This window comes from Copadichromis virginalis, linkage group LG1, assembly GCF_057382275.1.
Source record: "Copadichromis virginalis isolate Kocher_CV1m ecotype Utaka linkage group LG1, C_Virginalis_male_GT1.1, whole genome shotgun sequence".
Classification (NCBI taxonomy): domain Eukaryota; kingdom Metazoa; phylum Chordata; class Actinopteri; order Cichliformes; family Cichlidae; genus Copadichromis; species Copadichromis virginalis.
The window spans coordinates 41,622,377-41,645,834 of NC_140618.1; the positions used below are offsets into that span (position 1 = coordinate 41,622,377).

Consider the following 23,458-nt stretch of genomic DNA (forward strand, 5'->3'; position numbering starts at 1 on the left):
CTGTTGCAGCATAACTAAGGGAGGATTCAGAGTTACCTGATCCAGCCCTAATTATTTGCTTTAGCAAAAAGGAAAGTTCTAAGCATAAAGAGTCTGCAAATGACTGCTCTTTTATTTGTGTTACCTGGTGAAGTTCAGCGTCTGGCTGTTGGGCTAGTGTCAGCAAACACTCGGCTCTAGCGTCACTCTGGGTTCTTGGCTAGCTAAGCGTTAGCATGCTAGCTGGCTAACTTAGCATTAGCATGCTGCCTGTCCAGATGCTTGCAACGAGCCAAATGTGTGTTTGCAGCATAATGGAGTTGTTTCTGTCCTGGATGCAATTTCCACCTACCATGCTCTTATCCATTTGTGCAATAAAAATGAAAGTTATGTCCCCATCCATACTGTAGCCTGAGCCAGTGAGAATTGAAATCAGCTGATTGTAGTGCATATGCAAATTGAACCGGTAAATAAGATTGATAGCAGTTCCAAGGAGTTGGACGACTGGGAACCGGTTCTCAATTCCATCTCTACATGCATATGTACTTGAGTGACAGTCCATTCTTTATTTAACACGATGTTGACCCACCCTATGCAGCTATAATAGCTTCAACTCCTCTGTGAAGGCTTTCCACAAGGTATAGGAGTATGCTTATGGGAATTTTTAAACTATTCTTTCAGAAGCTCATTTTTCAGATCAAACAGAAGGCATGGCTCTCAGTATATGCTCTAGTTCCTAAAAGTGTTCTGTCTGGTTGATGTCAGGACTCAGTTAAGTTCTTCCACACCAAACTGGCTCTGCGAATGTTTCTATAGACCTTGCTTTTTGCACTGGTGCACAGTCATGTTGGAGCAGGACGGAGGCATTCCCAAACTGTTCCAACAAAGCTGGTAACCTGAAATGGAGAAGCGTGATTCAACACTCCAGAGAACACGCCTCTACTGCTCTACACTTGGTGGTGTAAGGCTCGACCATAGAAACCCAAACTGTTATTGAGCTAATCTGAAGACCCCATGAAGTTTAGGGGTCTGTAGCAACTTTGCAGAAAATTGGCTACCCCTGCACATTATGTGCCTCAGTATCCACTGACCTTGGATGCTGGCCTACCGCTTCATGGCTGAGTTGCTATCATTCACAGTCACTTCTGCTTTGCCACTAACTGTGGAATATTTAGTAGCATGGTGCTGTGATGGGATGCCACCTGCGATGGGATGCACAGGTGACATCGCATCACAGCACCATGCTGGAATTCAATGAACTCCTGTTTGTAGAAGCATTCTACATGCCTAGCTGCTTAACTTTACACGCTTGTGGTTATGTGGAAGTGATTAGAACATCAATTATTTAGGTGGGTTAACATTTTTGGCAATATAATTTAATTACAAGAAAAAGTAGTATAATGGGGAATTAAAAGAAATGCTTAGGAGGACATTGTTAGAACAAAAATGGAATGATCCCACTCAATTTGTCACACTGGTAAAAAGATACGATTGATTGCTGGGAAGGCATTGCTAATGAAGTACACTTTTATTAACATTTAACAAGACTCTCACATCTGCTAAATATACTGAATTGCTGCTTTCTTCTCTTCCACCCCAACAGCTGCTCTGACCTACAAGTGCTTGGGGGACAGGTGGACAGTGTACTGTCATGTGATCCGGGATAAAGACCTTTGTCAGGACATGAGGTGGTACCAACGATGCTGTGAAACCTGTCGGGTCTTTTATGCTAACAAAATACTGCACAAGCGCTAATAACCAAAAGCACATACTCCCTTTTAAATGTTATATAATACTGATAAATAATCTACAGAAATTCTTTGGGTTTTTTTTAATTTAAAACAAAAAAGGTAAGTATACATAAATGTATACTGGAAACAAGAATATTTAGCTTGTAATTTTAATGCACATTAGAAAATATCTGATATTTTACTTGCTGTAGACAAAAACAAAGAACAAACTTTATTGTACACAGCAACTGACAAATGTGTGTTATATAATAACCTGGCAGGTCCACTAAATAACATGTGATTCAGAGTAAGCATGAACTTTCCCCTCTCCTTCTTTTGTATTGTTTCTGTTATATAGCAAATTTCAAATCATTGGTCACTTTTTTAATGTTTAAGTAACATTATGTAAGTATTAATAAATTACTGTAATATGTGCCTATGATCAGGAGCCATTGTAAAATACTGTAGAACTCTACTGAATCACTCCAGCTTATAATAGAAGACACACTGATCTTACTCGGGTGTGGAAAGCTCATGTAGCAGATAACGATGAAAACAAATTCTGGGGCTCTGGTAGTGTTTGGTTTGCACTCAGTCATTCTCCACCACCCTAAGGGGGGTATTCCATTTTGACCTTGGGACTTTAGGCTATATTTGGCACAGATATCCCTGTATACTATGCCAGCCATGCCCTGTCTGCTAGCATCTTGGGACCTCTTTGCACAGCCTGCACCTGAGGTCTTGCCTGGTGTGGTAGATCCCAGCCTCTATCAATCTTGCTTGTTCCTGTGCAAACATGATTAGTGCCTCTGTGCCTTCCAAAATGGTTCCTCTACTTGCTCTTCTTCTTTCTCAAGTTACTGCCGCCTGAGATATTCAGAGCTGGTTGGTTTCGGTGATGGTCACACCTTGGGAGCGTACTTCACGTATTCTTGGTAATCGACCAAAAGGGTCCAGTTTTCCAGCTGCCATACTGAACACCTTGAACGCATCAGTTTTTTGGGGGGGCTTGGTATCCATCTCAGAGGGTGGGGATCACAATATCTCGTCCTGACCTAAAGTCCTGGCTTCCCCTTGCCGTAGCGTTCATGTACCTCATTGATCTCTAGTTGTGATAGCAGTTGCTGTCAATTTTGATCCTGGTAGTTTTTGTTTTTATAAAGTTGTGCAAAGGAATTAGGTCAGCTAATCTTTTTTAGTTTGATAGTAAGATTTTACAGTTCAATCATTTAAACTGCCTGTAGTGATCAGGAGCAAGAATATAACTATTTCGCTAGCAGTATCTGATTAGATGCACCAAGACCTGAAGCTAGTTAACCTGTATAGTTGCATATACAGCTAAACACAAGTCAGAACCAGTATTTGTTGTAGACACAGCTGACAATTCTGTTCAGCCTGTTCAAACCTCACTGGTGCTGCTTCTTCCTCTTTTAAAACTGCCAATCAAAAGTTATAAGCACTTATTTTCCTCAGTATGAGGTGCTCAAAAGAACATCAGTTACTAGTGTGATTACTATCCAGATAAAATAGCCAGATACAATATTTTTTCTCAAATGGCCAAAAAATGTAATACTTGATGAATTTTATGGGGTCTTTAATGCTTTTAGCTGTAAGACTAGAAGGTGCTGTATGAATGCCAGTTCATTTCCCTTATACAGTCAGGGAGAACACATGCGTGTTGGTGTGTATATCATCATATGATAAACGTGTTTTACAGTTGGTTGAATGGTGCTATCTTATAACTTGTTTCACATTTGTGGAATTCAGATTATGTCCGTGTATGATCCTTACAATTAATGGCTGTCTGCTTTTATTTGTTGGTGGATTGATACCATTGTTTTGACAATACTTTTTTTCTTATGGTATAAATATTCTTTATTATTCTTGTACTGTTCTTTGTTAGTTGCACATACACCATGTTTGATTAATAAAATTTCAATAGTAAGTGTTTTTCACCGTGCTGATTGAGAGCTGGGTATTTGTGTATGCATGCATTTGTTTGTATATTCATGCATAAAGACGTGTCATAGATGGTTAATTTAATAAAATGAAAATTATACTTTCTATGAAGAATACTGTATGTAAGTATTAAAAATATTTTATGCTGTGATTTAAGTATCTCTTATATTTATGAACATTTTTGCCTGAAACTTGATTAAAAGGTTGTGACGTGCAGCTGAAAATTCTGGAAAAGCCTAGAAAGTGGTCTTTTTTTAAGACTAAATGTAAATCTTGAAATTTGACATTTTTTCATATTTTAGAATTCGCCACGTAAATTTAGAATTCACTTATAAACAGTGAGATATGCTGGTGGTAGAAACTGCATTTTGTGTTGACTTGTGTCTAACAATTACATTTTTTGCTGATCATCAATTTATGTGTGATAAACATATAAAAAATAGGAAATCAGGAAAGGTTCAAACACTTCTTGACACCGCTGTCGGTCAACACAATGAGTATATAGGGAGAAATGTTTAAGATACAGGTACACCATCACGTGTACACGATTTGAGAGCAGAAAAGAGAAACAACCATCCTGACATCACTCTGAGCAGCTGTGTGATTTTTATGTTAACAGTGTCCCAGATTTGTGACCCACTTGGTGACAGAAAAGCACCAGGCTGTTTTTAAGTCTTGTTTAAAACACACTGTTACTCTCACGGTACTGAAACTGCGATCCAGTATTTGTGTTTCAGTCTTTGTAATTCTTTAATTATTGTTGTTCATGTTTTTGGGTTTCTTTAGTTCTCAGTGATCTTAGTTGTGTTATCTCAGCCTGTGTTTGAGTCTGTGTTGTTTACCTCCTGTACACAAGGATGAATTATTGATCCATTAATTAATTAATTTCACAAAAAAGAATTAAACTCTCAATGAAAACCTCATTTCAAAAACCATTTTCCGATTTCCAAAATCGTTTTTTCAAAATAGGTAAATGGATTTTTTATTTTTATTTTTTTAAGAATAGCTGTCAGTTCTCCTATTCTTTATATCACTGCCCTCTGCCAAGACCGGAGATGGCACTACTGATTTAAGTTAATTTATTTAATATGTGAGTGCATAGATTCATAAATGATGATCAAAGACAATGTGTGGTTTTATTTTATGTTTTTACATGATGCTTGTCTTTATTTCTTCAGTTTGAAAAGTAATACTCAAAAGTTGGATGATGAATTCATCAAAACCCAGCCAAATCCCAACAAAGTATACTAAATGTCACTGAATGTCAGGTATATTCCAGTCAGTACAGTTTAAGCATTCACTGCACCTACAGTGCTGTGAAATATACAGTAAATGATGTGGAAGAAATTTTCACAGAGATCATAAAGTAATTAAATCAAGTAGTAATTAAGTAATTAAATCACAGCTCATAGTTTGGTTGTTTATTTTCAAATGTTTTTTTCTGTCTGTTGGTCTGTTTGATGACAATTTGGACTCCTCTGGGAGATGAGGACACACCCACATTTGTGTCATACCGCAGTCATGTTGTCCTCCATAAATAGCAAAAAGCTTAAATAAATAGATGATTTTATGCTTACTGACATCTTAAAAGGTACAAACTAATTTAAATAAAGAGAATTCAGAGAAAGTAAAAATATTTGTACATTTATAAATACTTCAAATATAGAACAAGAACTTTAGTTTTTAACATTACGTGCTAATCAAACCCTAATGTCGATCACTGCACGGCACAAAATACATATTATTTATTTTCCTGTTCAAGCATGCTTCATGTTTATTGGTTATGTACAATGGTTTTACTGGACCAGCCCACTGCAGATCAAATGTACACTGCATATGGTTAAGGAACAAAAGTTAGTGACACACTGATTTAAAATCAAAACAAAAAATCAAAACAGCAACAAACAACCTAAACGCACTATTTCTCAATAATAATGAGATACGTATGACACTTTTGTTTGTATAATGATTACTTTTTCTACACTGATTACTGGTCAGCAGTCACAGATGTCAAGTGTAGCATCCTGTGAAATAATAGCGCGTGTGAGATCGCAGACGGCATATTGTGTCGGATGCTAAGTGTAGTTACATCATTCTGAGTAGAAACAAAGAACCGCAGCGACCCCGCAGCATCACCCAGTCTGTGAACGGAAATACGACTCTCCGCCTTCAAAATAAATGCCCGCATCTTTTCAACGCGGTTCTTCGGGTGCTACATTACATGTCAAAGCGATGTTGTTACTGCAAAACAACATGAAGGAAGCGATTAAATACTGTAACGATGGGTGTCTGGCAGATAAAATCTGCTCTAATTAAGCAAAGTTCAACTGAAATGCAAACAAACAAATAGATGAATGCATTAAAAACACTGATGACGTTGCTGGAAAGCAATAAGATAAATCAAACTGCTGATGCAATTCTTGCTGCTGATCAGAATTGTTGCTTCTAAGTGAAAACGTGTTTTTGTGTTTGTGTTACTTCTCAAGCTTTTCCTCTGAAAGCGGAAATCAGTGCTGTTGGTGTCCAGTTAATGTGATAGTACTCAGGCTTCGCACAGCAGGCAGTTTGAATTTCCACCCAGGCCCTTCGCGACAGACCCACAGCTGTAGTCAGCAGTAAACCAGGAGGGAAAACGTAGGTCAATGGATTCACTACAGCCCGCTCTGCGTGGGCAGGAGCGTGGATCCGTGTTTAACGTTTAAACCAACCGGGACACTAAATGTCATTGTGTTCACAGTTCGCTGTGGTCATGCGTGTGGGTTTGGTTTGCTCCTCTGTAGGCTGGCGGATAATGTAACGGGCTGAAGGCGTTTTTGGATGCTGCGGGGTGCGCGCTGCGGATTCACATCCAGATGATCCTCCATTCATTTTCCCGTTTTTTGGCTCTAACGAGCGCCGTGCCGTTTCGATCCCGCACCCAGCTGATCAGATGATTCTCAGCTCTGTTCACAGTGAGTCCGTGTAAGTGATTTTTGTACAAATACAACCAGGGGCGGATCTAAAGAAATTTTCTTAGGGTGGCATAGGAATCAAATGGGGTGGCAAAATCAAAGCAATTTCTTTACATACATTCTGTAATATGCATTATATATGGTTAAAATACGTCAAACGCAGTAAATGTACACGTTTCGTAGGTTCTTATTTTCTTTAGCCCAAACAAATGGAAAATATCTGTTACATAAAACAAGTGAATGTAGATTTCATGTACTGTATAGCCTGTGTAATAAATAAACATAGCCCAATAAGTACAAAATTCAGAAATCTACACAACATGAGGTGGTTTAGTTAAATTAGAAATAACCACGTGGTTACAAGGTTACATTTACACAAAATCTGCACTGTCATGAAAAGATTTTTCACCTGAAATTTAAACCTAATTTGTCATAATTTATTGAGGGCCAGGGTATAACTGGCCATTTTTGACTGCTTTTCATTTTACCTTTGTATTTCACTTTTAAAAATTATTTACCTTGTCTTGTGTGGTATCTTTTATTTCAGCACAATCTGAATTTACAGTTATGTTTTCACTGGCATACTGTCATAGTATAATATGGGCACAATAATCTAAAATCACACAAAAAACACAAAATCTGAGTAGAAGAAAGTTGTATTTTGTTACTGTAAAAGCCACAAACATGTTTAGCGAAAACTGTGAATTTTAAAAACTTATGCACAAATTTTGCATACAATAAAATTATAAACAACTATTTTTCTAAAGATGCAGCCAAGGCCTCTGTGTTTTCTGTACAACTATTTGAGCCTACTACTAAAACTAAAATTATACAAATCAAATCAAATCACTTTTATTGTCACATCCCATGTGCAGGCACACTGGCACAGCACATGGGAGTGAAATTCTTGTGTGCGAGCCCCACAAGCAACAGAGATGTGCAAACACAACAACACAAACGAGCAAAATACAAGAATGGCCAACCTGAAACTAATAAATATATGTACAATATATAATAGTGTATGCATTTCTGGATGTGTATACTAAATATTTTCCTACGTGTGTGTGTGTGTGTGTGTGTGTGTGTGTGTGTGTATACACATTTTTACAAATTAAATAGTAAAAAAATAATAATAATAATAATAAAATATATAAAATATACAGAGTTGAATATGTGCAAAACAAGTGGCATTTATATACAGTGTGGAGTGCATAATGTTGAAGTTCCAGTAGTGAAGCTGAGGTGTCTATGACGTGTTCAGCAGTCTGATGGCCTGATGGAAGAAGCTGTCTCTCAGTCTGCTGGTACGGGACCGGATGCTGCAGAACCTCCTTCCTGATGGAAGCAGTCTGAACAGTTTATGGCTGGGGTGACTGGAGTCCTTGATGATCCTCCCCGCTTTCCTCAGGCACCGCTTCCTGTAGATGTCTTGGAGGGAGGGAAGCTCACCTCCAATTATCCATTCAGAGCACCGCACTACTCTCTGGAGAGCTTTGCAGTTGTAGGCGGTGCTGTTGCCATACCAGGTGGTGATGCATCCAGTGAGGATGCTCTCAATGGCACAGTGATAGAAGGTCCTGAGGATGCGGGGGCTCATGCCGAATCTTTTCAGTCTCCTGAGAAAGAAGAGGCGCTGCTGCGCCTTCTTCACTGTTTTGTGTCACAATAAGATGCCACACAAATTATTTGTGCCACTCCAAAAAATAGTTTCTGTCCACCACAAGACAGAGGAGCACATCACATTCCTGAAACCTGCAGGTATGACAACAGGAAGTGTATCACTCCTGTTTCCCACCTGGAGACAGCGTTTACACTGCAATCTGCCTTTGATGACTTTTTGGCAGCGACTGTGACATCCAGCAGTGCCCTCAGTGTCACACAAAACAAAACAATGACTACACTATACACTAACTGTACACTCCAAACATGCTAAATGTCACAAATCTCTCAAATCTCAAACCACACTGTTGATGTCTCCTCTTTCTCGCTCACTTGCTCTCACCATCGTCACTCCCAAAGCTCTCTCACCTTCCTAAGGTCGACATGGTACATTTCCCCACCAATAGGAAAGTAGTGACGTTTTGTTGTTGTTGTTCATGTTGTTGTTTTGTGCTGTCCTTAGAAAATGCAGTTTTTACAATTTCTTCTTGCACAAAACGTGACGATAGTATTCAGAAAAAAGCATTGTCTATATATATATAACTCTGTTTTCACATGGCGTATTAACACAATTTAAAAACTACTATATAGTTTGAAGTCTGAACTGTCAAAGGAAATTGAAATTGAAATGACGACTCAGTCAGTCTGCATCTTGTTGCTATGTCATGTGATTTGGAGGCGATGACGTGTCCGTAGACCCCAGAGGGTTAATACCGCACACCTTCATTCCATTTCTACAGTGTTGAAATCTAAAATCTCACTGCAATAGACAACACTGTCATATGCAAAACTACAATGGCACAAGGATGACAAGAGATTAGTTGCCACCGCAGTAGATCCGCCCCTGAATACAACTAAAAACGTGAAATGTTGATTTGTATTTATTGATTTTGACAGACATGTCACTATTGCTGTTATTGTCAGAATGTAGGTTATCGATTGGATGGGAAGGAATTGTGTTAACTTTTTCGTCCATTATATTCGTTGTTGTGACTGTGGCCTGTCTGCATTGTGTCTGTTTGATTCTGTTATGTGTCTTATTTCACAGAAAACCAGATTAGCACAGAATGAACATTTGACTGTGTTGTTTCCAGGTGTCAAGCCTCTCCTGAGGAAGAACCGATTCTTTCTTCCTGCCATCCAGCAGCCATGGACTCCCTCCCAGAGTATTCTCTGTTCCTGGTTCGGATCCTGGAAGAGTTGGACACCAAGCACACCACCATGTCCTACCAGGACCTGTGCAAGTCTCTGTGTGCTCGCTTTGACTTGGTGCACTTGGCCAAGCTCCGCAGCCTGCTCTTCCACACAGCCTGCCTGGACCCTGCCTTCCCAGCCACCCTCTTCAAGGACAAGATGCGCTGTTCCACTGAGGACCCGCTGTCCAAAAAGCTCATGGTTGCAGCGGACATTGTCACCATGTTCAATTTGATCCACATGAATGGAGGAATAGCCAAAGATAAGCTTCCTATAGTTCAAAGAGCCACGTTTCACAAGAGTCAGTCAGTGGAGTTCTGCAGGTCTGACAGTGATCACCTTAAGTATCAGGACTGTGACAGGGGGATTGGTTATGAGCACATGGATCACCCCAGGGAAGGGCGCCATCACCACCACTCTCAGCAGCATCCTGTGGCTCAGAACGCCCCTCCCTGTGCTAATTCCTCTGATTGCAACAGCCGGCAGCGCTTTCTTGTCTCCTCAGGACCAAACTTCCTCCTGGGCATGAGGAAAGACATGAAATGTAGAGCAGGCTCTCTGGACAAGCTGCATCATCTGCCTCAGTACTCTAGCAGCAGTCCACCATCACCACCTTGTGAAATGCAGAGCACCTACTTTCCTATGGACATAGACACCGAGTCCACCACTGACCAGGAGTCCCTGCAGAACATGGGACATCCAGAGCCCTTCTCTCTTCACACTTGCATCCAGAAGAGAAACGATTTTAAGAAGGATTTTCACAATTTTGTGGCTTTTTCACCACAGGTTTGTGTTTTTAGGGTGCTGTTGAAAGGAATTACTGAGACAGATGTCTATAGGGAGACGGCCAGGTGACATATGAGATGGTACACAAGTTTAGTAAACGAAATGGAAATTTGAGTTTCATTTGAGTTGAATAGTCTATTGGAGATTCATAATTTAAATATACTAAATTATACCCTAACCCGTGTTTGTAGACACACAAAAATGCACACAAACACGTAAACATATATGTAAAACATTTTTAAACATTTGAAGGCAATGTTATGGGCATTTTATTTACGTCCTCTGAAATGCAGTGATGAAAAAAAAACAATAATACAAGGTTGTTAAAGTGTGACCCACAGGCCGGTGGCCTTGATCATATGTTTTGCTGCTCACTAGTTTGATGGCCAAACAACACAATACTATGATATGACACCACAAGTATTTCTCCTCAACTTTGACTCTTCTGCTTTAGCAAAGTAAACATTCCTCACACTGACAAATACAGCTGGTGTCAGGAAATGTAACAGCCACCCAATGAAATATTCATTGTCACAAAAACAACAAGTGCTAACCTAAGCCTCCATTTTCTGAACAGACAAATTATAAAGAATATGCAAGTACTGAGTGAGTGCATTTTCCCCTTTGCGACCCTTAATCATATGCTGGCTCCCTGAACTGACCGTGTCGAAAATGTTTTGCTTCTTTTAGAATTGTGAACCAGTAAAGACAGACAGAAAGTGAGAGAGTGGGTGGACATGCAGCACAAGGCCACAGGTCATACACCTGGGCTGCTGCCCGCCGGTCATGTGGTTTCCTGCTCACCCACTGAGCTAAAGTGGCACCTTGTGTACAACACACACGAGAGTGTTTTAATATTTACTTATTTTCTCCCACTATTATCAATACCTGCTTTGATTTAGTGAATAATAGTGTTATCTTAATAATCTCACATCCCAAATATTCTAAACGAACTAAACATGAAAGATTCGATGTCCTGTCAATAACACACACACATAGTATAATAAAAATGTTTTGTATACGGTTTTGTACAGTTTATTGATACAGATGTTCCTGACACCTCTATTGTCTTGTAATTAAAGTTGATTGATGTGCTAAAAAATAGTAACATAATGGATGATGTGACTAGATTCTCTACACCGAAGATCTAATTAGTCCATTTGTATTTTATAAATCAGTTATTGCCCAGATTTCTCTGTAGTATTGTGTTATTTCATAATTCTAAACTTTCTTAATCCCCGAGTTATGATTGATAATTGCTGCATTTTTGTGCCTTTAAGCCAACTCCATCTTTGTCTTGGTTATTGTTGCAGGTCATCACCAGTGAGTGCAAACAGGGCAGTAAGGCTGCTGAAGGTTACCACAATAGGGAGTTACGTAAGCCTGCTACCTTCTTCAACCGTAGCTTCGAACTGCCCTACAGTAACCCCTACTTTGAACCGCCACTTAACTCCCCCCTACAGGACAGACGGAGGGTGAAGCACGAGAGCCTGGATGACTTACAGGTGTCAACTTATTTTGGTCCAACCACCGTCTCTGAGTGTGTTAGTAGCAAGAAGCACATTAACAAAGCAGGGAAACAGCCAGTATGGCCCATGAAGAGCCTCAGTCTCAACGCAGAAGAGGGCCCTCCTGTTTCAGAAAGGATTTTTCAAAGCAGCAGACCACTCAAAGAAAACCATCAGTGTAACATTATTACCACTGAGAGTGAGCAATATTTTCACACCCCGATGCAAAAGGTATCAGCGTCACCTGGCTTTGCAAAGAAAAGTACTGAAATAAAACCCAAGGATATATCACTGATGGGTAGGGGACCCGGAGGTCTGGACAATGGAGACGTAGCCAAAAGGTTTGGGGACAAAAATACGAAGAATGCATCCTTTCAAGAAGGGGAAAGCACCTCTAGTGTTGGAACACAAACTGAGCGGATTGAACAGAAGAAGCTGAAAGAATACCAATCTAAGTATAACGACAGCGAAAGGCACGGTTTGAAACGCTCAGTTGAGGAGTGTGAGGTCATTAGTGATGACATAAGTGATATTTTTCGTTTTCTGGATGATATGAGTGTTTGTGACTCTCTGGGTGTTGTTCAGTCATCATGTTACAATAGTAATGGGTCTCTGTCTCAGGTAAAGTCAGAAGGTGACAGCTCCCCTGAATGCAACACAGTCAGATTAGCCAAGTCTAAGGTAGACCGCCTGTTCCATTCACTTGAAAACACCGATGATGAGCTCAAAACAAGTGTGTGTAAGCTTGTGAGGAGAATTGGTGAGATTGAGAAGAAGTTGGAGTCTTTGTCGGGGGTTCGCAGTGAAATATCCCAGGTACTTTCCAAGCTCAACAAACTGGATGAAAAGATCCAGGAGCCTGAGGCCAATGGGAGGCACGGGGAGAAAGCATCATCATCATCATCCAGGTCCAATGCCACACCGACAAAGGCTCAACCCTACCCACAGCCACATTTCAACAGTACTGCTCTTTCACCCCATGTTTACCAGTGCAACACCACTGGTCACAATGTGAAAACAGACAATGGATATGTCGGAGAGTGGTGTTGCTCAGATGGGAGTAATAGCAACACTCTTGGGATTAAGGCTGTGAAGAAAGGCATGCTATTCAGAAGGTCTTCCTGTTCACTCAACGAGGAGCCCATGGCTACCGAGTCGAAGGTTGCTAGCATAACCAACTCTCTACAGGACCGGGGGACTGTGTCCTACTCCTGTCACCCTGAGGACAGAGACAAGGATAGGCATCGGAAGGTTAAAGAGGTATGTGTGTGTGTGTGTGTTTGTATAAAGAAACACAAATTCAGTAACAAGAATTTTGCATGGCACTTGTAGATTTTATGGAATCATTTTACATTGTATTCACAAAGCATGAGAGAGTTTTTAAAGGGAAACAATCTGGAATGTATATTGTGTCCTGGAGTTATCACTTGTATGATCAGACGAGATATCGGGGCAGTAGGTTTATAAGTATAACTGCTGATATTCGTCTACTTAACTAAATGCACATTCTTATTTGTATCTGTCATTCTTCTTGTGAAGGTGATGTTAGATCATGCATTATGCTGAACTGGAGTTAGTATAAGAAACCAGTCATTGTTTTAGTCTTGGCTGCATTTTGGTCACCTTAACAAGCTTGTGTGTTGTGTCTTACTGGTGACCCTGGTGTAGAAACATCTGATTGGCCTGGACAGACCTCTAACTGATGGAACACCTTTGGCATGAGTCAGAGCAGAGACCGTGAGTCAGGCCTTCTTATCCAACATCAGGCCCAGGATCCTCCAGCAGTCACCAAGCTCAGCCACCAGGCCACAACCAGGCTTCAATAGCCCAGGACCAGGCTTCCTTATTAGCCTCCAGCCATTTTTGCAGAAGACAGACTGACTAGGGTTGTGGACAGTGAATGCTCCTACTTTTCCCTTCACAAAGCACCTTATGTTTTGCTCCTGTGCCTTGTCATTTGCACATTATCAACTGATTGGCGTCACAAACCAACAAGGTCGGCTAATATCAACAATCTGCTTGACATTCTCAAGTTACACACTTTTGTGGTGTCCGACTAGCGTAACAATCAAAAGGGGAACGGTTTCTATTGCTTCCCTCTAGTGCTGACACATCTAGCATTCCTTAACAACTGTGAATTGTGGAAGCCAACTGTCAACTTCCTGCTAAGCAACAACTAAACAGGTTAACTGTGTTTGTTTATATCTTAATTGAGCAAAGATGGGTACAGTCTCTGAGGATGAGATTGAGGGGATTAAGAAATCTCTATGTTGTATGTCAGGAGAGTTTTCTAATATCTCCAAACAACAGAAGTTGCTATTGCAGTATGAATGACTTAATAGTAAGTGGACTGGAAACAGAATACAGAACGTATGGCAGAGCTGCAGAGGAAGAAGCTGGCATCTCTCAGCTCTGGGTACTTCTTGAGCTTCTCATGTTCCTTTTTCCTGATGTTGCTATCACTCAGGATAGCTACATCGATCACTGTCTTCCTCAGCTTGTTCACCATTACAATGTCCAGTTGGTTAGCCATCACCAGTTTGTGTCTGTATCTGTAGTCTCACCTGATCTTAGCTCTGTCATTCTCAACCACACTAGAGGACGTGTCCCATTTTGACCTTGACTTCCAGGAAACACCACAGATGTTCCTGTATCTTATTTTGGCCACCCAGTTATGTTGCACATCTTTGGGGTCTTGCCTGGTGTGGTAGACCCCAGCCTCTGTGGATCTTGTGTTTAGAGCCTGTTCCTGTGCTGCCATGATCAGTGTCTCTTAGCTGTCTTTCAGTCCATCCTCGTCCAGCCACTTGATGTCAGTGTCTTCTGTCTCCACCTTTGGCCAGCTGATTATCTGATCACTGGCAGGGTGTAGGTACTATGATATGGTGATGTGATATGTTACTATGAAGTCTTTAACATTAGATGTGGCCTCATTATTCAAGAATTTGTATGAGGAGAAACATTTTAAATTCGATTTTGGATTTAACAGGTAGCCAATAAAGAGAAGCCAGCATTAGAGACATTTGCTCTCTTTCCTGTCACTGTCAGTACTTTGCCTGCAGCATTTCAAATCACCTGAAAGGTTTTCATATAGCCTCGAATTCTCCCATGAAGGTTTTTCAGCTTCACTCTGAGTTAGGATGTTTTTTTAATTTTAGAGATATTGCACAAATACAAGAAAGCAACCCCACATATTCGTTTAATGTGCACATTGAAGGACATATCCTGGTTAAAAAATGACTCCAAGATTCCTCACAGTGCTGCTGCAGAGTAAGGTAATGCCACCGTAGCTCGTTAGAACGTGTATGCTTTACTGTTTCTGTTCTATAATTTGGAAACTAAGAATTGGGAAACTTTTCTGATATACTATTTCTTCTGATTATCAGTTTGGCTGATTTACAAGTACTCTTTCAAGAATCTTTGAGATTTTTTGAGAAAGGAAGGTTAGAGATTGGTCTATAATCAGCTAAGACACTGGGTCAAGTGATGGCTTTTTATGCAAGGATGAGAGGTGAAACGTCTTCAAGCAACTTAAAGAAGTCCAGACGCTTTTCTTTGCAAGCTCCTTTGACTACGATGACCTGGATGACTGAGAACCTTCACAGACACTTTTTATGCAATGGTTTACTGCCAGCTTAAAAGCCTGTAGTATGCAGCCTGTTAATCAGAATCAGAATCAGAATCAGAATACTTTATTGATCCCTGGGGGAAATTATTTTTTGTTACAGTGCTCCATTTTAAATCAACATTAAGACAAGACAGACAATACGCTAACTAAGAATAGTACAATATATACATATATATACATACATACATACATAAGTCACTTATAAATAAATATTTGGAAAAGAAACATGTGTAGTTGTAGCAGCAAACAGTGTGTTAAGTGGATGCGTTGTACAGGGAGATGGCCACAGGCAGGAATGATTTCCTGTGTCGTTCAGTGGTGCTTTTCGGTAATCTCAGTCTCTCACTGAACGAGCTCCTGTGACTGACCAACATGTCATGGAGTGGGTGGGAGGTGTTATCCAACATTGTCTTTATCTTGGACAGCATCCGCCTCTCCGACACCACCTCGAGGGAGTCCAGCTCCATCCCCACAACATTGCTGGCCTTACGGATCAGTTTATTAAGTCTGTTGGCATCTGCGACCCTCAGCCTGCTCCCCCAGCATGCAACAGCATAGAGGATCGCACTGGCCACAACAGACTCATAGAAAATCCTCAGCATTTTCTGGCAGATGTTGAAGGACCTCAGTCGCCTCAAAAAATAGAGACGACTCTGGCCCTTCCTGTAAAGTGCTGTGGTGTTTTTAGCCCAGTCCAGTTTATTGTCAATGTGTACTCCAAGGTATTTATAGTCCTCCACAATGTCAACACTGACCCCCTGGATTGAAACAGGGGTCAAGTGTTTCCTGGTCTTCCTGAAGTCCACGATCAGTTCCTTGGTCTTTGCCACGTTGAGCTGCAGATGATTCTGCTCACACCACGTGACAAAGGAGTCGACCACAGCCCGGTACTCTGTCTCATCATCCCTGCTGATGCATCCAACCACCGCAGAGTCATCAGAAAACTTCTGAAGATGGCAGGTCTCTGTGCAGTGGCTGAAGTCTGTGGTGTAGAGGGTGAAGAGGAAGGGGGAGAGGACAGTCCCCTGTGGTGCCCCTGTGTTGCTGATCACCTTGTCAGACACACACTGTGGGAGACGTACATATTGTGGTCTTCCTGTCAGGTAATCAACAATCCAGGACACCAGAGAAGCATCCACCTGCATCGCTGCTAACTTATCACCCAGGAGGGTCGGCCTGATGGTGTTGAAAGCACTGGAAAAGTCAAAAAACATGACCCTCACAGTGCTCGCCGGCTGGTCCAGATGGGTGTAGACACGATTGAGCAGGTAGATGATGGCGTCCTCTGTTCCGAGACGAGGCTGATAAGCGAACTGAAGGGGATCCAGGTGTGGTCTTACTATGGGTCGCAGCTGGTCCAGGATGAGCCTTTCCAGGGTCTTCATGATGTGGGAGGTCAGTGCCACGGGCCTGTAATCCTGGGGGCCACTGGGACGAGGCGTCTTTGGTACAGGGACGAGGCATGATGTCTTCCACATCACCGGGACCCTCTGCAGACTCAGACTCAGCATAAACAGTTTATGAAAGACTCCACACAGCTGGGGGGCACAGGTCTTGAGGACGAGGGGACTCACTCCGTCTGGTCCAGCAGACTTGCCTGAGTGAAGTCTCCTCATTTGCATCTCAACCTGGTATTGAGTGAAGGTGATGGGTGGGGGAGGGGTGTCAGGAATCTCACAGGAGGCAACATGTGAAGAGAGAGGCTGGCACAGTGGTGTGGCTCTGGATTCCAGGCTGACTGCAGGTGAGGTTGTGGGGGTAATAGAGATAGACTAATCATATTCAAAACTGAAGTATTCATTTTTGTAGGATTCATATTATTGCATTACTTCTAGGCTAGACTACTGTAATTTGTTATTATGAGGACGTCCAAAAAACTCCCTGAAAAGCCTTCAGCTAATCCAAAATGCTGCAGCAAGAGTCCTGACAGGGACTAGAAAGAGAGAGCAGATTCCTTCTGTGTTGGCTTCCCTTCATTGGCTTCCTGTTAAATCCAGAATACAATTTAAAGTTCTTCTCATCGGCTGGGGGATGTGTGTAAGTACTGCTGTTCAGCAGTGGGGTGTTTGTGTCACGTCCCCCACCCAACAGCACTCTAGTTTTCATACAGTAATAGTCATCCCGTATATACACTCACACTCCACAGCACACTGTGTCACACTCTGCCAGGTGCGGGGGTCTACAGGTCGTTTGTGGGGCGCTGTGGCTGCGTCCTGGCTTGCTGTTTCAGAGGGACGTCTCCTTACCGCACCGCCGGGGGGATTGTCAGTGTGTGCGTGTGTGTCTTTGTGTGTCAATAGTGGGTTCGTGGGTATTATTAGTCCTTTATTCAGCCAGGTAAAAATCTCATTGAGATCTAATTTCCAAGAGAGACCTGGAATCAGGTGTTTCTTGGGTGTGTGTGTGTGTGTGTGTGTGTGTGTGTGTGTGTGTGTGTGTGTGTGTGTGTGTGTGTGTGTGTGTGTGTGTGTGTGTGTGTGTGTGTGTGTGTGTGTAGCTGGGTTTTTCCTTTCCACTGTTACTAAGCACTTGCTCAAAGGGGGATCAAGTGATTGTTGGGGTTTTCTGTTGTCTTTGTATTATCGTGGGGTCATGACCGTGCAGTATAAAGCACCATGAGGTGATTTGGTGCTTTATAAATAAAATTGAATTTAATTGAAAAGTGAATAGGACTTTTCTGAGCATTCTTGTAGCAATGGTGTCTAAAAATCGATCATTTGGAGGGAGTGAATATTGAAGTTAACTCAGGAACAAGTTTAAAAGAACATAAGTAGTGCTGAAAGTATCTGGACGTAATGATATATCTGTGAGATGGTTGTAAATATTTCTCTGCGGTGATTAAAATCTGCTGTGTTTATCCTTCGCTGTTTTCTTAGACAGATCGAAAGCGTCAATATGAGCTTCCCCAAGTGCAACGACTCCAAAAACAATCAAAGGATTCCTACCTGACTGAGCAGGTTTTTTCACCGCATCACTTCAACCCTTCTGTCAAGGCCCATATGAAAGACAGCTCTCTGTACGCTGATGTAAGGCTCACCAGTCCATCAGCTGGGATACGTGGCCAGCCATCCTGGACCATTGAGGAATACAAACGCAATTCAGGAAAGAAGGAAAAGCAGCTCACTGCTCTTGACCTGCAGGTACAGTTCTGGGCTCTGCATACATATTGCATATTATGAAATGTCGAGCAACTTAATTTCTGAACCATACCCTAGTCATGCTGCTGTAGATTCAGGCTTCTGGGGGTCCTTCTATGATCCACTGAGCATTTTTTTCTCCACTCACCTCTTGTCACTCATTAAATTCTGTCTTCTATCTCATATAGTTTGTGTTTTACATACTTATCACTTAAAATCTTCACAAAAATATGCATGTATTATTGAAACCATTTCACTTCAATCCCACCAAAAGCAACAAGAAGTAGTGGGTAATGAAATCTGTTGGAGTATCTAATTGTTGTTTTGTTTCGTAATACAATCACACAATGATATTGTCCAAAAGGAGCCAAGAATCCATCCTGGCCATTTATATTCAGCACCAAGTCCCAAAAAGTTGATTGTGTTCATCTGGATGTAGCGTTTCCAGAAACATTTGGTCACTCATCAACTGACTTCTTCAGTCTTCAGCACCAAGGACAGTACTTTGACAAATAAATAAATTAAGACCATACACGAGGAGGTCTTGCAACTTTGGACGTATAGAGGGGCACACTTAAGGCAGCTATTACTCCAACCCGAGATACAATCCTTGTCATAGTTAATACAGTGTTTTTTTATCGTACCCAGGGGTGACCCAGAAAAAGAGGTGTGTGCTGTGCTTTGAACAGGCAAAAATTGATTTGTTCCGTGCGATTACCAGAAAGGGGGAGAGTGACTGTCATTTTTAGCATCTACGTGGATGTTAAAATCACCCACAATAATTGTTTTAACTGAGCTGAGCACTAAATCAGATAAAAAGTCTGAGAAATCAGACAAACTCTGTGTAAGGCCGAGGTGGACGAGTACAGGGAAGTGCAGTAGTCCTGTTCCAGTCAGGCAGCCATTTATTTTGCTCCTTCGTCCAAAGGAAGGCTGCTTGGGTGGTCTTCCAGAGTGGATGTTGGTAACATATGGAGGCCTCAAAAGGTAGCAGACCAGTTGACCAGCAGGTCATGCAGTTTTGGGTGTATTCCAACCAGGCAAGCTGCATGGTCCGGTTGGAATTCCAGCTCCTGATTGACCTATTTAATTAGCAATGGGTGGTGAATTTAAATGTATGGTAATGACAGATAATTTTGATATCAGACATAGTTTATCTCCCCACAAACACACAGTTTTAAAATAAAACTTTTTTTCCTGCTCATTTGATAACAATTCCCCACTTTCACTCACTTACACTAACAGACACACACGCATGCACAGACACACATGCATGCGCACACACAAACACACGCATACACACACAACAGATATTCTGGTTATTCATTTGAAATTCTTGAGTTTAGACATTTAAAATACATAATTTCACTCTGTAAGTAATTTAAAGAATATGAGCTTTTCACTATTCATTCAGACGTTTATAGTAATAAGCCTATTGGAAGCTCTGGATACCAGGATCATTGAATTAGAGACTCATCTGAAAGCCTGATGCTCAGCCTCCTCCGCCCCAGCTTTGCTACCACCGATGGTACACCTGGACCTCACACAGAGTTTCTGTCTGACTTCTCACTCACAATAAAACAATTATTGTGGGTGATTTTAACATCCATGCAGATGCTAAAAATAACAGCCTCAACACAGCATTTAATTAAAAAATGTTTTTTTTTAAAGCCAAATGGAAAACATCCCTAATTGTTATTTATAGTCTTTGTGTCTTTCATCAGACCCAGGAGTCGTTAAACCCCAATAATCTGGAGTACTGGATGGAGGACATCTACACCCCAGGCTATGACTCGTTGCTCAAGAGGAAAGAGGCAGAATTTAGGAGGGCCAAGGCGTGTAAGATTGGAGCACTGATTGCAGCTGCTACTTGCACTGTGATCCTGGTTATTGTTGTTCCAATTTGCACCATGAAATCATGAATAAATGAGAAAGGTGGTAGCCATGCACAATGGATGTTATACTTCTACCTGTAGGTGTTTTCTTTTTGTGGACCAGTAAGTGCAAAGCAAACTGAGTGACAGCATGAGAATGTACGACTTTACATTGTTTTTTTTGTTTTTATGGTGTTTACATCTGGGAGTATTGCCAATGTAGAAATATTAAGGTTATAAAATCAGCAAGTGCATAATATCTATCTGTCTATCTATTAGGGGTGCAACGATACTCGTATTGATATTGAACCGTTCGATACAGTGCTTTCGGTTCAGTACGCATATGTATCGAACAATACAACATTTTTAATTTATTTTATCAACTTTTCTTCGGACGATGCTGTCTGTGTTGAGCGCTCAGTGGATCTGCGTTCGACTACTCTGCCTAGACTGTGAGCGCAGATTCACTGAGCGCAGGGCAAGCTAGCAAGACAGAAGCTAAGCTCGTTGCAACATGGCAAATTGAACCTCCCCCACCCTCATTCAGATCTGGCGTTTGGAACTATTTTGGTTTTCATGTGACGCATGACCCTGAAGGTAAGCGAGTCATGGACTAAAGTAAAACAGTATGTTGGATGTGCCACACAATGCTCAATTACATGGGTGGGAGCTAGTGCGTTAGCGCAGTTAGCTCGTTCACGTGTTGACGCCATCCAGCCCCACGCACGGGGCGATCCGCGGTAGCTCGTTAACAGAGATTTGCCGTGTTGTGGCGTTAAGGTCATTTCAACGAGATTAACGCTGACAGCACTAGTGGGAACACAACAAATATGACTGCACATTTACTCCGACATCATCCTAGTGCAAAGACAAGTGGAAGCAGACAAAAACAACAAGCAGCATGCTACAAACTTTACCCGAGTCATTTAGACAGCCGTTAGCACAGGATTCTCCTTATGGAGACCTGATATGTTTAATATGCTGCTGAGAATATAGCCCAGAAGAAGCGTATAGTATAGCTTTTATTTTGAAAGAGCCATTTCTCTGTAATAAACTCTCTTTTCCAAAGATGACTGATTCCTCAATCAGATAGATTTTTTTTTTATTATTTTGTTGTTTCAGCAACATTAAATTTAAAAACTGTACATTTGAGTTAAAATATATATTTATAATTTTAATAAATGACAAATTAAAAAAGCATGAACATTTTCTTGTATCGAAAAAATTTCGAACCGTGACACCAAAGTATTGAACCGAACCATGAATTTTGTGTATCGTTGCACCCCTACTATCTATCTATCTATTTTAACAATTCTAGTTCATTGTAATGCTAGATGGAAGGTAGTTGATGTAATTGTCCATCTTAAACAACTACAGCACATGATAACAAAACTGTTGTAATTTTAGCCAACATATAGCAACTTATGATAGGGTATATATTTTTTATTTTTCATATGATTACTGTACTTTATTTTGTTCAAAGTTATTTTTTGATTAATTATCTAGTTGTGAGAATTTATCTTTATCAATAAAAACAAGCATTTTGAGTAATGACATTTATGCTACACATTTTTCTAAATAGAAATATGTATGTCCTTTAGCCTAAGTACAGTTATACTCCAAAGTAGATGTATGACTATGTACAGTATGACTGTACAGCCAATGTGAATGTATTGATAACTTTTAGCCTACTTGTGAAGAATGAGAATTACATTTGAATGTTGCTGCAGTCTCCTCCTCTTTTTCTGAATTGTAACCAGCCAAAAGCACATGTCCTTTAAATAAAAAAGAAACTGTGGCTTTGTTCATTTCTTTGCAGGCATTTGTTCAGTGAATATTTCTACATCAGTGTCCTAGCTAGCGAACTCACCTAAGAGGATTAAATGGGCTGGACAATTAACTGAACCAGCTTCTTTAGTGAAGCCAAATGTGTAAACAGAACAGAACAGCTGTAATGTTGTAGTCCAATGAGCACCTACACATTTTATGTGTAGGTGCTCATTGGACTACAACATTGCATTCCAGATTTTCAACTTTTCAACTTATTGAACAGTTGAAAATCTAGCAGAACATTAGTTCTGCTAGATTTTCAACTGAAACAATTCACATACATTCGCTAATCTGTTCCAACTTCCTATCCAACTGATCTCCACTCAGTGTCTTAGACCCAAGCTATTCTGCCAGATACATGTTACTACAGATGAAATTATCAGTCTACTTTTGACTTTACACTTTTTTTAATTCTGTACATTCTGTTCATTTAATTTATTGTAAATATGTAAAATATTAATCATTTATTACACAAATGGATTAATAATGAATGCATTCCAATGCAATACCCTCACATTTGTTTGAAACTATAAACTTAATTTGAATGTTATCCACCCGTTGAATGGCTTTTTCCACGGCCTCTAAAAGTAGCCATACGGGCAGACAGATAATATATTACTGCACAATATGTGCTGAAAGCATGTCCATACTGCGCGCCATGATAGCAACTTTTACAGTTTCATTGACACTTTCAGTAAAATATGAAAAGAAAAAACTATTTATTTTTACTTAGAGACACAAAATGAACATATCCAGTATTCATGTTCTGTATAGGTGTTTACTCAACAGACCCCTCTGGCTAACTGGCTTTACTTTTGTCAGTGATCAGGACATCAGTTTCCCCATTCTTAAATACTTCTAAATAAATGGTTGTGTTTTAGATCCTCAATGCAAACCATATCAATCTGCTGGAAACCCAGCTCTAAGCAGGCACCCACTGTGTCGTGTTTCTCTCTCCTTTTACTATCTATTGCTTTGAACTCGGAGCTGCAGTAAACTGTGAAAGTCTGTAAATATTGTTGAGATTTGAACCAGCTTGAAGTGTTAATTGAAAAATTATTGTAATAAAAACAAATTCTTCTGACTGTTAATGGATCTGTGTTTTTCTTATTCCTACACTGCATTCATACCCGAGAACACTTCGCCACTAAAGAGGAAATTCTTCTCAAAAGCAAATTATCCCTCCTGTCAAAATGGCGTGCTTCCACCAACACAATTACACA

The 23,458-nt window shown here is 40.7% G+C and overlaps 2 protein-coding genes across 3 annotated transcripts in view; both read left to right on the forward strand.

Moving 5' to 3' along the window:
- Nucleotides 1-3,819, forward strand: part of adamts17 (ADAM metallopeptidase with thrombospondin type 1 motif, 17) — a 105,075-nt gene extending 101,256 nt beyond the window's left edge. The window contains exon 23 of the mRNA XM_085463471.1: nucleotides 1,583-3,819. Coding sequence (XP_085319597.1) covers nucleotides 1,583-1,734 — 152 coding nt within the window. The 3' untranslated portion in view covers nucleotides 1,735-3,819. The remainder of the gene's footprint in view (nucleotides 1-1,582) is intronic.
- Nucleotides 3,820-6,220: 2,401 nt separating this feature from the next.
- minar1 (membrane integral NOTCH2 associated receptor 1) lies at nucleotides 6,221-21,278 on the forward strand. 2 transcript variants are annotated; one of them, XM_085463482.1, is made up of 6 exons: nucleotides 6,221-6,302; nucleotides 6,449-6,629; nucleotides 9,373-10,258; nucleotides 11,572-13,026; nucleotides 18,271-18,534; nucleotides 20,256-21,278. In XM_085463482.1, the coding sequence occupies exons 2-6, from the start codon at nucleotides 6,598-6,600 to the stop codon at nucleotides 20,451-20,453; spliced, it is 2,835 nt and encodes a 944-aa protein (XP_085319608.1). In that variant the 5' UTR covers nucleotides 6,221-6,302; nucleotides 6,449-6,597; the 3' UTR covers nucleotides 20,454-21,278. The 2 variants fall into 2 exon arrangements, with proteins under 2 accessions (XP_085319608.1, XP_085319617.1); XM_085463491.1 differs by having other exon boundaries at nucleotides 6,221-6,619.
- The last annotated feature ends 2,180 nt before the right edge of the window (nucleotides 21,279-23,458 follow it).